The following is a 16931-nucleotide window of genomic DNA, read 5'->3' as shown; positions in this document are numbered from 1 at the left end:
TTGTGCCTGCAAATTTGCAAGTCGACTTGAAAGCGTCGGGGACCTGGGAATGACTAGTTCAACACGGGAAGTATGATTTTATCATGATCCAGGAATTCACATTTTCCGTGGAGAACATTGTAATGAAATATAGCCAGTGTTTAGCCCGCCCGGTCCCGCCGACGTGCTCGTCCTATTTCGGTGGTGGTCTTCTTCACTTTCTCGTTGGCGGGTGACCTTGACAAACTTGGCAAACCCATTTTACTGCGTGTTCAACGATCGACATCAGGACTTTTCGAACATCAAGCGTGTGAATCATACCTATCAATGTGTTAGACTCCCTCTAATCGTGATTTTGCAGATAACAATGCTATGGCCGGCGGTGATAGCTAGGACACACGATCGGACTTGGTCAGGAAGGAGTTGGGCTGGTTTGGTAGTTGCAGGTGCGTTCTTCGCGATCTTAGGTGGATTCGCTCACTCATTACTCGAATAGATCAAGTAGTGCGTCCGAACCACGATTCGCATACGTCCGCAAAATCTATGGATTCAAAGTATGTCCTACAATATAAGGCTTCAGTTCGTGCTAAGCTCGAGCCTGTATCTCAGACATGACTCTTGATAAGAAGGAACAACTTCTTCTATCGAGGTCGTTATGAGCTCGTCTTGGCTTTCGAAAGACAGAAACACCTGATCAAGTAATCGTGGGGCTCAGCGCGATGCCAGCACTTATGTAGATCCTCCTTCCAAAGCCGCACTGACCGTCAGCGAACCACTAGCTATCTCCCAATAGGGTTCTCCCACAGGCATTGGCTAGTTTAACACATCTTCTGTCAGCTTGCTCAAGATAAAACTGGAGTTGCTGCGCCGCGCGTTTATCATCCTTTATCCCTCCACCGCTTCCCTTGAAGTTACTGTATTTGCATTTATAGACTATTAGACAATGATCTACTTGTCATTCGGGCTCAAGGCTCTAGCAGTATTGGTCGCTCTCGTTCTGGCAGCCAATGTCCTCCGCGCTAAAATACGATTAAGGCCACGCCTGCCTCTTCCCCCAGGTCCTCCTGGACATTGGCTGTTCCGAAACCCTCTACCAAAAGTCAAGTGAGAACATAAATAGAGGACGCTCTGGGTCTACGCAGACGCTGACAGTAACGCGTTACAGCCAATCTCAGCAGTTTGCTGAATGGATCAATACCTACGGGCCCATCATCTCGCTTCGGGTCGGGCCTGGTAAGGTCATGGTCATTATTGGCAGATATCAGGTAAGATGGTTCAAATACTGGTTACCGCACACTTTTATACTCGCTTGCGCAGGAATCAAATGACATAATGGAAAAAGAGGGTGGTCTGCTAGCGGACCGCCCTCGTGCAGTTGCAGCAGGAGAGATCTTGTCTCGTGGGCTACGCATGATCCTTGCACCTGCAGGAGAGCAGTTCCGGAGACTTCGCAAGTTGTGTTGAAATCTTCTCTTACCGAACTGTTTGGTTGAAATTGTTTCATTCAGGGCAGCACACACTCATCTTCAAGCGAAGGCTGCAGAATCCTATGCGCCCATTCAGATGGACGCCGCTCGTGATGTCATCCTCGACATCCTTGATAACCCTAAAGGACATCAAGCCGCTGCGAATCGGTGTGTGACATTCCATGACTTGTTCTACAACCACTTAACGCATCCAACGCAAGCTATGCCGCCTCGGTCATCTTGCGTGTCATGTATGGGAAGTCCACGCCTACCGCCACGAATGCTCCCGAGATCATCGTCGTCCACAAAATGCTCAAGCGCTTCCAGATGCTCATGCGACCTGGGGCGTTCCTGATAGAGCGCTTTCCAATCCTAAAACACGTCCCGGGATACACAACCGAGTTGGAGGAATGGAGAAGAGAAGAGAGTCAGGTCTTCCATGACCAACTCAATCGCGTTTCCAGAGAATTGGTTGGTTCATTTAGTGTCTTTCTTAAATACCTTCTGATCAGTTCTTCGTAGGCGACCGGAAAAGCTGGTCCTTCATTTGCTAGGTACCTCCTTGAGAACCAGTCCTCGCACAAGCTTTCGCAAGAAGAAATGGCCTATCTTGCTGGATCGCTCTTTGGCGCTGGTTCAGACACGACGGCTGTGGCGATTATGTATGTCGTTATGGCTTCAGCATGTTATCCCAAGGCGCAGGAGAAAGTGCAAGAGCAGCTGGACATCGTCGTTGGTCGTGACAGAGGTATGTCAAAGCTCATCTTAGTGAACGAATCTCAACCCGGTCGTTACAGCTCCCACGTTCGATGACTACAGCTCCCTTCCGCAGATAGAGGCGTTCATGTTGGAGTGTCTTCGCTGGAGGCCTGTAGCAGCTCTTGGATTTGCTCATTGTGCTTCGGCCGATATCGTTTATGTACGTTTCCAGCGCTCTAGCATGATTTTCTGATTCTTATTGCTGTTCGAGCAGAAAGGCATGTGTATCCCAGAGGGCGCTATCGTATTTGGCAACCATTGGTACAGAAATATGCATTCTAGTCAAATGAATGTGCTGATCTCTCTTCAACAGGGCAATCTCACGCGACCCGAGTGTGTACCCCGACCCCGACCAGTTCGATCCCGAGAGGTGGCTCAACAGCGAAGGCAAAATTCGGGACGACATCAAGTTCCCTTCATATGGCTTTGGACGCAGGTACGGCCTTCCCTGATATAGAACCCAGTAGAACCCTGTTGAAGAACCACCTGCAGAATCTGCCCCGGGCGGCACATAGCGGATCGTTCGGTCTTTATCAACATCGCGCTCCTCCTGTGGTCGTTCAAGATCACCCAGGACCCAGAGAACCCGATTGATGATATGGGCTTCGTGGACGGTGTGATTGCGCACCCCAAACCATTCGCTGCGCATTTTCAACCACGGTTTGGGGATGAGGTATCATTGAGAGATATGATGGCTCGGTACAGGGAGGGATTATAGGATCTTGAGCATGATTCGTGAAGTAGTGACTTGTCCATGCACTTGGAATGTGCTGAGGTTTGTACTGTTGGCAAGAAGCATCAGATTGTTTTTTGGGAATATTGAACTTCAACGTGACTGCCCAAGACCTCAAACGAGCAAGTGTCGGCACCGTTATGGCCGCTGTGCACGTGCATTCCTCGTCTACACCATGCAACTTACATATATGTGCCAGCCAAGTCTCAATCAACCCATTGACAATGGACCCGTTCTATGGCCACTGGCAGGCTTCTTGCATGTGCGTCGTTTGATTACTCGCATATCATGTTCAGAATACTTCTTTATCTGGCAGCTTCCTTGTTTCGTCGGTCTCATCCAAGCATTAGTTGACTGACTTCCTTCTTACTTCATCTCCCCAGTACTTCTCGACGGATGCAATACCCAACTTCCCAGCGAGCGCAGTGGCAAAAACGGAACCGACTTCGCCCAATCGATCGGATCAGCTCTTGGGAACCCACCCCCCGCCATCCGATAATAGTTCGTGCTCCCGCATTCCCTCGCGGGCCTCCAGCGTCTCTGTCATACCTCCAGCCTTTCCCTCTGATACCTCCAGCGCTACTCTCATCTTGTCGACTCCTCCCTAGCCCTTTCATCATTATATCATCGCCACTACTCTGCACCAACACGTCCCCTGTCACATCGTGCAAGTCGATGCAATGATCTAGAACCACGATTTCACTCTGACCACCAAATTCATAGTCACCACTGTTAAGGCTTTGTCGGCGGTTGCTGTATCATGACCACAATAATAGTGACATCGGCTGCGCCACTCCCGACTCCGCATGAAGACACCAAGACAAGATATGATTTGTAAATGACTGCAGCACAAAAAAATCGGATACCTGTATGTATGTATACCTGTATTGAGAAGGGTAGCTTCAGTTTCCCCAGTTCTCGCGAACTCCGATACTCAATTGTTCTGAAGCAAGTGTCTGGACCAGACAGGGTTTGTATGATTGAGTGCATGGGACGAGATGGCAGAGCACTTACCCATCATGAGTAACTTCTCTCACAATTGAGAGCAACGGCGCAATATTGTTCATATGAACTGTGCTCAGCGGTGTGCTCGTCTGAAAGTCTACCACCGGTACCTGGAAGGATGCAACTGCCAGCATTGCCAAAAGACAATCAACTTGTACTTTTTCCGGCGCTCCCACCAGAGTCAATTTCTGTAACATGGGAAGATGAAGTCGAGTGAACAAGTGGATATGTCCTTGCTGGGTGTCCTTCAGTACGTAGGCGAGAGGGAGGATCATCGATTTCAGCACCGAACTACTTATAGGGGTAGGAACGTCCCTATAATAAAAGCCTACAGCTTCATCAACCAGGATGGTCTCCAGGTGAGGGAAACTGGCTATAGCAGAGCATATAGCATGCGTGGAAGCGGCCTCCAGACGTAGATTTCTGCAAGTAAGGGTGGGCTGTCCGTCTGGGACGTTGAGATAAAAGTAACCATAGAAGTGTAGGCGCGAAAGCTTTGGTGCATTGATTCTCCTGAGACTTCTGTTATTGCACACCAAGGTTCTCAACTGAGGAGTGTCGAAGTCAGGATCCCAGCTATACACGGGTGACATCAACACCGTTTCCAAACGCTGGCTCTCAGAAAGGAGGACATCAAGAACTCGAGAATTTGCCCCTGGTTGAACCCAACCATGTATGCGGTGTTGGAATCCGTCAACAATGTAAAGGGTGAGGGGAAGCCTGCCAGAGCGAGCAAGCCAACACTGGAGGAAATATGGAAAAAATGGTTTCCATGGTTTGATTTTCACACGGAGCACAATCTGGATGTGCGACCAGACTCGCGGCGTTGAATGTGCAACAACTCGCCAAAGGCGGCACACTCTGGTGTAGACTAGGGGAGGGTTGGCAACATCGAGCGAAACAATGTTATGTTCTGACGATAAGATACTGGGACAGTCTGGCCATGGCATGTCGTTAACAATGAGCAAAAAGACTTGTTATAGAAGTTCCATTGGCAACCGATGGATGTACGCCGGTCCTGTCGGCGTCAAGTTGACGGGAGAACTTGAACGAGAGAATGATATTAATGTGTAGATCTCACGGAGCAATTTCATGCTCCTCTTGCTGAATGCTTTCATCATTGACATTGAAAGCAGATTTCTCGTCTTTAGGAGAAGACAGACAACTTGGTCAAAATTTGGATGTTTCATCAGCAAAACCCTAACCCTATGTGCTGCACTGCACAACGCTGCACAGCAATCACAGTGTCACAGCGAGGTCCCCCCATGTACAGCGCTGTACAGTGCTGCACACTACACAATTTCTCAATAAAACATAATTATTAGCACACCATCTTGTTATATACATGTTTATGACTACATCACACTTATTTTTACATAGAATCAATACTTGTGTGGTGCTGCAGAGCCTTTACAACAAAATCTATGTGACCTGTGACACGCTGTGTGGCTGTGGCGCTGTACCCAAATCAGGGTTTTGCTGATGTTGTTTGTTGTCGTATTTAGGACTCACCTGATACTTACATGACGCTCGTTTACTGATTAGTTATGATCCCCAGCCTCTCGCTCTCCCTTTCTTTCCATGTCCCAATTTACTTGTATCCGATACTCAATTCTTAATGGTACTTCTTTGTTTGCATGCAAACTCTCACCGAGAGGTCACGGATTCCCGTCCCCCTCAATGACCGCAATGTGATCTACATCATCCAGAATGAAAGTCACTATGCTGATTGTCGAAAATGTACGCTGTATGACACAAAATTCACTCTACGAATGAAGCACTCAAGTTATGTCCACGTCTCCATGTGACCACTCAGCTTTCTGTCCGATACGGTCTCGTAAAGCAGGTATGCTGCTAGCGAGCGAGCAACTTCCCCTCAAACATTTTTGTAGAATGCTTGCGCTGATATAATCGTGTAAGAAAATACGAGCCTTCGATGGGCCCTAATATTGATATGGCGGCGTCGTTCATTCAAACGACTTCGGAATGAAGGTCCTGGTGGAAATGTCTTTTGGTACCGGAAGAGGCATGCGTAGCAATCGGGTCGTTTCTATGACACTAGAGTTGAATACACTGTAAAACTCTTAGATATGTGCCTTCTTGCCTTTAATTGTTCAGTCGACATTCTATCCATTGCCTTTTTGATAATATATAGCTCACCAATCGAGGCGGATTTGATGTGTCTTGCGTCACGATAAGGCGCTCGGAATATTCATTAACGCAGAATACGTACCTCGAGACTGTATTGACTTTCGCTTGCTTGAGAGTTTGACATTTGCCCATTTGCGATTGTAGTTCTGCTGATGCAAAGTTTCGGACCGTCTGGTAAAGTTGTATAAAGGTAAACGACGATCAATTTATCGTTTAGCGTGTAGCGCCAGTCCTGTTGTTCACATTGCTCGTGGACAGTCATGTAACAGTCCGTAAAACGGTACTTGATGCACCGAAATCAGTGGCTTCACCTGGCCTGCCACATTAGCATAGGCGATGAGTTGGCCTCGATGAAACGATCCATCGTCGTTGGAGCAATACAATCATAGGTTCCATGTTGTCAATGATTCGGATGCGTAACGTTCCATGTAAATTTTCTCCTCCCGCTTTCTCTAACCTCCAAACTTGGCAGAGAATTCGCGCACTCCTTAGTCGGTGCATCAAGTAGGCGCCTCCTGCCGTCGAGGCTGGCTTGTGTTTCCCTCCATCTGAGTTCGTACTCAGCCCATCAGTAGCTACAACTGTGACGCATTAGGCCTGCCGAGTGCCCACAATCTTGTCCATATTGCACTTGATACAAGACTTCGAGTTGATGTCTCCAAGTAGTGCTCTGAGCTCCGGTCCCTCGCCGAGATTCATATGGTGAGGCCTTTTGATGATGATCAACTTGAATTACTGGCGTCCAACGCATGTTTTGCAATGGTATAGTCGGTTGACCATCTTCACTTAGCTTCAACGAATGCACCATGGAACTAAAAATGTCATAAGGATGTAGCTGCAAGAAAGACAACACCGATGACCTGTTTACGACGGTAGGTCATCACCTACAGTTGGATCGCTGGAACCATCATCCCAGCTAGGCGTTAAACGAGCAACCTTCTCGGGTCGCTCATCATCAGTCGCCGATGGCTGCACGGATGAAGCGGGTATATCGGTACGTTTCCTTTTCCTCTCCAACTTCGCCTTCTCCCTCGCCGTCAGCTTATCGAACTCGTCGTGTAAATGCGCCTTCAACTTGGGCATGCTCACCAGGGCACGGTCGCACTGCCAGCAACAAAGGTCGCCGTCCTTTAAGAGCGACCTATAATGGTTGGCGTCGAGCTTAATCATCTACCAAACAAACCCCGAAATTCCGTCATTAGTGCGAAACAAGGCATCCTTTGCCGCGCGCAACGTACTCTCTGATAATATGAAGGCACAGCGTCGAACCACGAAAGGACATCCTTCAAATGCAGAAAGAATCCCAGGTTAGGATGAAACGAATTGTAGTGCTTCTTCAACTTCATCTTCGGAGAGTACAAGTCTGCAGAAAGCACATGCAAATGGAGGTGTCTGAAACGATGCCATAATGATGGGATGAACTCAATGAATCCATAAGATAGGATAGACAAATGCTTACTCCATGCTCGAAATCGGGTGAAACCCCATCCAAATTTCCCACTTGAATTTATACAGCTTCATCATCTCTTCCTCAATCATTTTCTTCACGTTATTCGCTTCCTCGTTCAGGTTCATAAGCACCTCCTTTGCGGTGCTTTTCTCGCATCGAAGCAAAGAACGCAAGTCTGCGAGATGGCGTGCGCTCAATGGCGGCTGGATTCGCGGTATGACCAAGAAGTGAAAGATGGATTTAGGGAACGCATCGAAGACCGTCAGACATGTTTCCGAGTGAGAGAGTAGGATCGATGGTGGTAGAGTCGTTGGATTGGGTTTGGATGCATAACGGCGGAAGATGGCAAGATTGGGGACAGAAGGTGCAGTTGCCATGTGTGCAACCTATCCAACGCTTCTGGGACAGTTGGACGTAGATCGCAGTGATGCCACTGGACTGTAGTACAGTTCTACCCTGCCACAATGAGGATGCGCAGCAGTACTACTTATCGGGCTCGTCATAGAAACGTATTACATGTACTAACCTTGAGCTTAAAGGCGCCATTGAATAAAAAAGCCTGGGTTGGTACAATGGTTAGGTGATCCCCGGATCAACTAGTACGTCAATGAAATTTTCTTCAATATAAGAAATTCGGGGATGAACGTTGTAATGGGTAGTTGTATATGAGTCCTCAGCGGTGACACGATGAATCATGATCGACACGGAGCTCCTGCTAGTGAGTATGTCATGTCCGGTGAAAATTAGTTGAACCACCTACTACTAGTATCACGATGATCATCGCGGAACTTACTTGCCGAAGCAGAGCTGAAGTCGGCGGTTGCCGGCATGAATTTAATTCTGATCACGGTTGTTCCTCCAGCCGTCAGGTCCCATAGTCCCGAGTACTTAATACGAGGCTCAAACCAAATTCAAGGTTATCGTGAGGCCGTGCAGTTTCAAATTTCACTGTATTGAGCCCTCTGAGCCAAATTATGCTCCGGCTCGACCTCACTGGGCCCCGAGGAACACCAAGAATGGCCATAGAATCCTTACTGATATTCATTCGTCCTCACATTGAACAACCGTAGTCTACTGTCCATGACTCCATCATTCAAACCTTCACGTAAAGTTGCAAAATTTGGCACCGAACGACAACCACAGTATTTCAAATCGTTATCAGGTGCGTCCTTATGCAGCTCAACTTCAACTTATTTATACGACTTTCATAATGAAGCCTAACTTGAAGGAGTCGCTATCTTCGGATATTATCGACTCGGACTTTCTATCGCTTGATTTGAACATATTCATTATTAATGTGCCATATTCAACCTACTCTCTGCGAGCGCTCGTTTTTAGAGGGATAATCATGCGGGAGCATGCCATTTATTCATCCCCGACTCGGAGTGTTCGCTTCAGTGCCAGGAATGGCATGCCGCATGAACGTAAAGGCAGAAGTCAATTGACAGGATGCCGCCCAGCGGTGTGGTTCATGTGGGCAACCTATACTTATACCAAGTACTCTCGTGCGTACTACAAAACAATTCCTCCGAGCTTCACTCACTGCCAGCACTGTATGCTTTTGCCTACCTGTATAGCTTACGGCAAGCCATATCAGGTCGCATCTAGCTCACCTGTTAAAATGGAGGACGAAGCTATTTATCACGCAATAAGTGCCTTGACGATCATTCTCGGGTTGTCGATTGAGTAGCTTTTTGGTTGTAGGCCACCGCTACCAGACTGGTGGAAGGCCCCAGACTCTAAAGAGTTCCCTAAAAAGGCCTTTCTATTTCGTGCACTCTGCTTGATCTCGGTAGCGAGACCCTCTATTGACCAATACTGGCTGTCTTTCACAGATGATGACAAATGGGAGAAACAACAGAAGAAAATCATTAACAAGCTGTGTAACACTAACATAGTGGTGGGTGATATCGATGTGACATTGCCGCGTACTGATGTGGTGGGTGGCGTTGCAGGCTGGCTTGATAGTGGTCTTTGCAGTCAAAACATGAAGAAATCTAACGCTGAGACTACATATGCTCACCACTTCCGTGGTCTTTGTTTCAACACAACCACCCATGACATCATTTCTTCGGTACATATTGCGTGGTTCCTATATTTTCGCCTTCTTGTCATTCGCGCATGCGCTCGATTGTTTGATGTGCGGTTTAGCAGTAGTTAATATATATGACGCCTGTGATCGAACATGGGTTAAAGATGTTGGTGGCGAAACTGGCCTTGTACATATCGACATTCACACAATTGCAGGTCTTGACAGCGTCGCGCTTTCGATTGTGTTGTACACCTGTATCTATCAGCTGGCCGGGTATATCCCTCACCGTCTCTATCATTTTTCCAATGTTAGGTGAGCAGTTACATCCTCGCGCTGAGATGTAAATTACTAGTGACACTTCATAGCAATTCTGAACGCATGTTGTGCTTCCGGAGTGTGGTGGGTTCAATGCTTGACCACGGTAGAGGTCTTGTCCTGGGCGTGGCTGCCTCCTCTCTTCGCCTGGTGCGTAGTCCTTAAAAAGCACTCGATACAGTCGGTTTCATACACCTTTGTAATGTTCCCTGGCTGATCATTCCTTTCGAGATAAGTAAGCAGACAGTGTGCTATGTTCGTTATTGTCAATTGTACATGAATATGATCAATTCGCATCGGACACGGAGCTGATGTCGCGACTCGGGAAAGCTACTTCAATCTCAAAATGACGAACCCCCGCAAATTAGCCAAATCTTAGATCTTGATCAGATTCCAGAGGATACAGAACGTTGCAAGCAAAAGACGGCGACGATGAAGTTGGGAAACAACAGTCGGAGGGCAATAGTCATCGATTATGAAGTGGCTCAAAGAATGGGCCCAAGTAATTAGTTGGACTCATAATCAAAACACCAGCTTCGAGGCGCTCGACGTCGAACGATAAACGTTGTTTGATTGGGCAGGGACTGCCACTCGATTACACAAGCAAACACATACAGGATTGACGGGGCGACCCATGGAGGCTCGAAGCTCTAATGAGGCAATGACCAGAGTTCCAATATTTTGGCCGGGCTTCCAAACGCGCAGTCCCGCGGAAATGTGTAACGAGTAGGGCGTGCACTGGCATATCCTCAATCCCTTGTCCTATGATAGCGCAGCAGCCTGAAGGCGCTGCCACAGCCGCACTGCCCATTGAGACACTCAATGTTAAACTCTACCAAGGCATGTCATCGCTTATTGTAACAAAGAAACTGATTGCTTTTGATGGATTGGTCAAGCTCATGATAGAACCTCGGCAAGCCTTGGATCTCACGGGAAGATGCGAGTTTTGACGCTGGCCTGTTACACAGCACCAACACTGCCACTTTCTAGTTGCCCCGTATAACCTCAAGAGTTTGGTGTTTGTTTGATATACCTATTACCCATCAATTATCCATCATACACATTATGTGGTCCTGGGACACCCAGCCGAATTCGCATGCGCAATGCAAGTTTATCGAACTTATATTCGATCGAACTGGAAAGTATCCCAACTGGGACCCGCCCTCGGAGATCCCAGTGCGTGTTAACAGTGGCCCACATCGCCCTTCATTGGATGTTCATGTTGAGCAGGTTGGATCGTACGGAAGGATTGACAAAGCCACGGGCAATCTGATTACCCAAGGCTCCATATACTCAGATGACTTCAAACATTATCTTATCGATGCAGGTATCAACTTTGAGTCTGGCGAGCATCTTCCCGAAGAATGTCCAGAGGAATCTGAATTCACGACTTGGTCCAAAAACGTGAAACGAATCGAATCGAATGTCGATTCTCAAGCGTGAGTCGGCGGGTCCTTAGCTTTCAGTCCTTTTCGATCATCTCCTAATATCGCATTCCATTGGTTCTACCAGGGGTGTTCCTGAAATTGCCACAGCTGCAATCAAAGGGACATGGCAAGTTAAGAAAGGCACCACTGGCGCTGTCTTGCTCATGAGTAACCCTCGCATAAAACGCATTACTTCGGACGCCCTGGGGAAGCTCGCTCGTATTCAGCTCCTTCAATCCATGCATCTCGTTACCAAAGCCTTCTATTGCCCTGCCTTCTCCATGTACCTCTCAGATACAAGTGAGTCTGCTATCCTATCAAAAACAAATATACTCATCCAGGGTAAGGCGGTGAAAGTTTCTCCATAGCTCTTCTAGGTTCCGCGCCTCTTGTGGCGCCTGTGGACACCGTTAATGCCATGGCTACTACGAGATGGTGGAGTGACACGCAATCTGGATTAACACGCAACGGATGCAAGACAGAGCATTGCTTCACCCCTTTATATGAACTTTTGCATGTCAGGCACCCTCGTAACAGGCGATCGTCGCCATCCCCAGTACGCACAGGTGAAATGTTGTGAGTGTACTCATTACTACTATGATGGATATTGGCTAATCGAGGAGCGTGCAAGATGGATAGCCCCTCCCGTCCCGTGGGCGCCTCTCCGTGAGGACGGCACAGAGGTGCCGGTATATATCAACGTGGGTATCACATCTAACTGGCCAACTTCCATAGTTGACGAGTTCTTCTACAGGATAATACGGATTCCAGCGACTCTGAGCCGGAATAAGGCTACATCCACAGTAGCGAACATTGGCAGCGCCTGTGGCGAGATACACGATGAGCTTGTATCATGTTGTAACATTATGACTTTCGTATTGCCTGTACGATACGCTTTCGATGCCACTCTATACCCTACGTAGTTTTTGCAACAAGAAAGAAAATCATATGGGTCAGCAGTATCTATCTAATTTGTACAATGAGCCAAGAAGGGGAAAGCACAAGGCAGTTCGGGCAAAAATCTGATCACCGACGACCATGTTCTAGTTGTCAACGAGCGAGGGCAGGGTCGAGTTTTAATGCGTAACATACCCGAGCTCTTACATGTAGGCTCTCCGAGCGCAGACCACGACTGAACGACAGCGTGCATATAAGGGGGAAGTCCATAATTGTCAACACGGATAACAAAGTGTGCACGGAACAACGTTTTGTGCAATCACTTATTGTCAATGTGACAAGGCTCATGTATACCCCACGCCATTATTCATGTTCATCTTGGAACTTACGATCATGGAAAAAGCAACAAGCATGAGCTGCTGGGTGATGCGTACGAGAAGTCACGGCGAAGTGGGAACGAAAGACCACTAGTAAGTAGACGGAATATACGGCAGGATAAGAAATTTGACTAAAGTTGATGGAAATATTGTCGAGAAGCACGGATTGATCAGAGTGCGGTAGCTCGATGGAGCCATCCATGTCAAACAGGACGCCCCACTGCTGGAATCTGTCTCGAAGGCTGATGGCAAGGTTGCTGAGAGATGGGTCAGAATAGCTACGAGGACGCCAGGGCTCCTGCATGACCACTTGAATATGGATCGTAAGATGACGAGGAAATATACAGTCAACAACGATGAATCAGTGTTGTGTAAAGTCTAGATCGCTTCCTAGTGATATTGATTAGTCGGTGAGTCGAGGATTGAGAAATCACATTAACTAGATAAGAGCCTCTCGTCAGACAATGGAAAGCACCAGTAACTTGAAAGCCGATAACTAGCTTGGCTGGATTTATCTCACAAAATCGAGAAGATTGACGTGAATAGGCAAGAAATCAAGCGAGGAGTGGTTGCCTAGCTTGATTGAGGTTGCATTACACAAGAACTATACAGGAGGGATAAGTAGTTAAAGTGGAAGCGGTAGTGAAAAATGAGACATAAGGAATTGGCAAAGTCCACTAACATGTGGGAGTCAGGGACTAGTACCATAACTTTAGAGAGCTTGAAGACTCTTGAAGAGGGCCTTGTTATTCTGTCGGAGTTTTAAACTGCTCTGCGCAGATGCTTGTGGACCTGTGGCTGATAGTAAGCATGGCCGCTACACTGCGGTCCGCAGCAGGCGCCGGGATGAAAGACCCAAACTTTCAACCAAGGCATGTAACCACTGCCCATTGTAATAACAGATTCGAGCAACCCAGGCGTTCATAACTGATCGATGATCATGAACCGTATCTCTGTGTTTGTTTGAACGGATCCACGTCGTGACGACTAGAATAACATTGTGTCCTTTTTTCAGAATGCTCTCACGTCGCGGTATACCATCGGAGTTTTTGGCGCCTGTCACAGCAGCACACAGCAGCACACTGCCCTGGCCTTTACATCCTTTAAAACCTCGAGATCGTCACTCACTGGCAAACCATATACTCACCAAAGATGTGGACCTGGCTCACCCATGAGTCGAATGCGCAACGCAAGTTCATCGAGCTTATCTTCGATCGAACCGGGAAGTATCCCAACTGGGACCCACCCTCAGAGATTCCAGTGCGTCTAATCAGTGGCTCACATCGTCTTTAGTTGTATGCTGATATCGAGCAGGTTGGGTCATACGGATTAATCGACAAAGATACGGGCAATTTTTTCCCCAAAGGTTCCATCTACTCCAACGAATTCCAGCCGCTTCTCCTCCGTGCAGGTATCGACCCCAAGTCTGACGAGCATTATCCCAAAGACTGTCCGGAAGAGTCTGAATTCACTACTTGGTCGAAAAACGTCAAAAGAATCGAATTGAAGGTCGAATCGCACGCGTGAGTCACCAAATCATCTGTCCTGATATCGGCTTGAATCCACCAGAGGTGTGCCTGGGATTGCCGAAGCTAGTATCAAAGGAACGTGGCAGGTCAAAAAAGGAACTACTGGCGCTGTCTTGCTCATGAATAAACCTCGCATAAAAAACATTACTTCAGACGTCCTTGGAAAGCTCTCGAACATTGAGCTCCTTCAGTCAATGCATCTTGTTACCAAGGTCTTTTATTGTCCTGCCTTCTCCATGTATCTCTCAGATAAAAGTCAGTGCGTCATGCCGTCTGAAACTAATATACTCATTTAGATACAGGCGGAGAAAATATCAGCATTGCTCTTCTAGCTTCCGCCCCAGTTGTAGCGCCCGTTGGCACTGCCGGTGCGATGGCTGAGATGAAATGGTGGAGTGACTCACAAGCTGGATTGGCACGCAACGGATGCAAGACGGAGCATTGTTTCACTCCTTTGTATGAACTGCGGCATGTCAGGCATCGCCGCAATAGGCGGGCGACACCATCCCCTGAACGCACAGGCGAACAATTGTGAGTGCAACCATTAGGCTGACATGTTGGTTAGCTGAGCAGGGTATTAGATGGGTTTCCCCTCCTCTCCCGTGGGCGCCTCTCGATGAGGATGGTCAAGAGGTGCCGGTGTACATCAACGCGAGTATCATGTCTTACTAGTCAATCTCAGTATTTAACAACTCCTTGAACAGGAAGATACAGATTCCAGTGACTCTGAGGAAGAGTGAAGACTCCAAGCATGTACTCCCAGTAAATGATCATTGACAGCAATACCCAAACAACTCGCTTCCCATAGTACAAATGTGTTTATGCTGGGATTGATGATGAGTTTGCATCATATCTGTAACACCAACAAGCATTGTAACTTTCATTCGGACTGTACAGAATACCTTGGAATGCACACGTTATCAAATGAAGAGCCGGGGACAACATTTAAACTGACTCGGAGTCGCAGGCAAAGCTCTGACGTACCTTGGTGCACATGCCAGATAATGATCGCACAGTCCTTTTACCCAGAGTCTGATAACAGGGGTATAGAACTTTTATCCCAGTGATGCCACTAACCTAAAGATCCGACTTGTGATGCTGATAGTCCAGATGCATATGAATCACTTGACGATACTTAATTACAATGTTAGGGCGATCACTTAAGGGCGGCAAAGTTCAAATTCCACACTTCTTCGCAGCCGTGCACATAACTCAGTGGCACTAACCATGCATGCAAGTCCAACAAATGTTAAAGATCTCAGACTTTACACGACGATTACATTCTCCCATTTTTACGAGGAAGTCCAGTATACTGACTTTCATCCAGGATGTAGCAGATCGGACTGAGGTCCGGTTAGTTCTGAATATTGTGCACTGTGGTTAAGAGAATAATATGCGGAATTTTTTGTCAAAAGAAAACAAACAGTCAATGAGATAATAACGCGAATGGCGGCTAGCAAATTCGGCACTCGGAGTTCGTCCTGGCCGGTGATAGAGGACAGGTAGCAGGTCCCTGCGGGGAAAAAGATTGGCCCGTGGTGAGGCTCTGTACTAAACATGATTAACACGCAAGGATTGATCTCGCTTTACATATCCTGCCCTCAGCGGTATGGCTGTTGCGCTGGGAGTTTAACAGATGGGGGACCTCGCTAGAGGATTTCCCAGCTGATGTGTCGCAGAAATTTTACTGTGTTTGGTGACGGGGGCCAAAAACAGTACCGGGGAAAACGCACTCCGAACATACAATGTACACGAAGGTGCGTAAGCGGACCATGGAATCGTCAGCGTTCATTAACGGGATCGGGCCTTGATTGTTCTTGATCGGAAATTTCATATAGAATTCATTGATGTTAAATATATGAGCATGAATTGGCAAAATATGAAATGTAATCAGGGTTGACGAGATGAGGACATCAACAGAACGTGTACCACCAATATTGGCAGCGGAGAAAGAGAAAAAATAATTCTCTAACATACAAAGTTCAGCTAAGCATCCGGATCATGAGTGATTCAAGGTCAGATCACTGAGGACTGTTGACATGTGTTCATGATGTTCCGCGAGAACGTAATGAAATCCATGCAACCCCTATAAGAGCTTCACACGTTGCGTAAAGATTGATTAAGAGTCGACGAGTGCATGAAATGCCAGAACTTGTTTGTAGGGTAGAGCACGGGTACGGGTAAAACCGCGGTGTATTGCTGACGGGTACGGCGGGTACGGGTACGGTGTAGATTATGGACACCCGCCCCTACACCATGCCTACCCGTGGCAGTTTGCGGTGTTGGACGGATGTAGAGCCCTCAGCTTGTCCGAGGTGCGAGGGTCAAAATTTTAAGGACCTCCCGAGTCAGAGCTGTCACCGTGTCACTCGTTCCAAGAACATCAAATCTACATCCACCCATACTGTCGAAGCTTCGACCGCAGGTTCATCATGTAGCAATGTCGATTCAGAGTGACGATCGACTGCACTGGTTATGCTGATGTTCCAGTGGATTATGCGCTGCTTGAAGAAGACTGACGAGTCTTCTATCCAATCATACTCGTCAAAATCGTCTTCGATAGGCTTCGATATCACCGTCATCATTGCCCGAGCCATCGGTGATCGATGTCAATGCCATTGACACGGCGACGGAGTCCGACAACGAAGAGGACCTGGATGCGGAACTTCGTAAGCCTTCTGCTGATACTACTATAATATATCAGTGCCTTACCAATTCAATACAGAAGACTCAAGAATTAGCGTTCACCTGTCTATGGATTTTTGATACCGATCATGCTGCTATTCAGAATGTGAATGGTCATGTTTGCCA

At 47.5% G+C, this 16931-nt stretch overlaps 7 protein-coding genes across 7 annotated transcripts; 5 read left to right on the top strand and 2 right to left on the bottom strand.

Annotated features, from left to right (window-relative positions):
* Positions 1 to 922: 922 nt before the first annotated feature.
* Positions 923 to 2922, top strand: BJ212DRAFT_1260538 (cytochrome P450; the record flags this gene model as incomplete). The annotated part of the gene is made up of 10 exons (XM_041330118.1): positions 923 to 1083; positions 1145 to 1244; positions 1297 to 1433; positions 1488 to 1613; positions 1667 to 1916; positions 1968 to 2193; positions 2243 to 2364; positions 2419 to 2465; positions 2518 to 2640; positions 2697 to 2922. The coding sequence occupies 10 exons, from the start codon at positions 923 to 925 to the stop codon at positions 2920 to 2922; spliced, it is 1518 nt and encodes a 505-aa protein (XP_041198552.1).
* Positions 2923 to 3298: 376 nt separating this feature from the next.
* Positions 3299 to 3846, top strand: BJ212DRAFT_549318 (uncharacterized protein). The gene is made up of 2 exons (XM_041343475.1): positions 3299 to 3604; positions 3661 to 3846. Exons 1-2 carry the CDS (start codon positions 3334 to 3336, stop codon positions 3699 to 3701), a joined length of 312 nt encoding a protein of 103 aa, XP_041198551.1. The 5' UTR covers positions 3299 to 3333; the 3' UTR covers positions 3702 to 3846.
* Positions 3825 to 5105, bottom strand: BJ212DRAFT_549302 (uncharacterized protein). Its single transcript, XM_041343474.1, has one exon. The coding sequence runs from the start codon at positions 4890 to 4892 to the stop codon at positions 3948 to 3950; it is 945 nt and encodes a 314-aa protein (XP_041198550.1). The 5' UTR covers positions 4893 to 5105; the 3' UTR covers positions 3825 to 3947.
* Positions 5106 to 6957: 1852 nt separating this feature from the next.
* BJ212DRAFT_1444490 (HIT-like domain-containing protein) lies at positions 6958 to 7920 on the bottom strand (the record flags this gene model as incomplete). Its single annotated transcript, XM_041337967.1, has 4 exons — positions 6958 to 7234; positions 7277 to 7311; positions 7332 to 7485; positions 7553 to 7920. The coding sequence occupies 4 exons, from the start codon at positions 7918 to 7920 to the stop codon at positions 6958 to 6960; spliced, it is 834 nt and encodes a 277-aa protein (XP_041198549.1).
* Positions 7921 to 9367: 1447 nt separating this feature from the next.
* BJ212DRAFT_549111 (uncharacterized protein) lies at positions 9368 to 10296 on the top strand. The gene is made up of 4 exons (XM_041343473.1): positions 9368 to 9440; positions 9499 to 9741; positions 9791 to 9887; positions 9941 to 10296. Exons 2-4 carry the CDS (start codon positions 9559 to 9561, stop codon positions 10105 to 10107), a joined length of 447 nt encoding a protein of 148 aa, XP_041198548.1. The 5' UTR covers positions 9368 to 9440; positions 9499 to 9558; the 3' UTR covers positions 10108 to 10296.
* Positions 10297 to 10955: 659 nt separating this feature from the next.
* Positions 10956 to 12301, top strand: BJ212DRAFT_1322661 (uncharacterized protein; the record flags this gene model as incomplete). The annotated part of the gene is made up of 6 exons (XM_041334473.1): positions 10956 to 11066; positions 11121 to 11329; positions 11403 to 11617; positions 11665 to 11893; positions 11949 to 12018; positions 12072 to 12301. The coding sequence occupies 6 exons, from the start codon at positions 10956 to 10958 to the stop codon at positions 12105 to 12107; spliced, it is 870 nt and encodes a 289-aa protein (XP_041198547.1). The 3' UTR covers positions 12108 to 12301.
* Positions 12302 to 13743: 1442 nt separating this feature from the next.
* On the top strand, positions 13744 to 14792 carry BJ212DRAFT_1260422 (uncharacterized protein; the record flags this gene model as incomplete). The annotated part of the gene is made up of 5 exons (XM_041330108.1): positions 13744 to 13851; positions 13903 to 14114; positions 14161 to 14375; positions 14423 to 14651; positions 14702 to 14792. 5 exons carry the CDS (start codon positions 13744 to 13746, stop codon positions 14790 to 14792), a joined length of 855 nt encoding a protein of 284 aa, XP_041198546.1.
* Positions 14793 to 16931: the final 2139 nt, after the last annotated feature.

Source organism: Suillus subaureus (genome assembly GCF_016647635.1).
Source record: "Suillus subaureus strain MN1 chromosome Unknown BJ212scaffold_3, whole genome shotgun sequence".
Lineage (NCBI taxonomy): Eukaryota > Fungi > Basidiomycota > Agaricomycetes > Boletales > Suillaceae > Suillus > Suillus subaureus.
The sequence above is the reverse complement of the archived record's forward strand: the minus strand, read 5'-3'. Positions and strand labels throughout refer to the sequence as shown.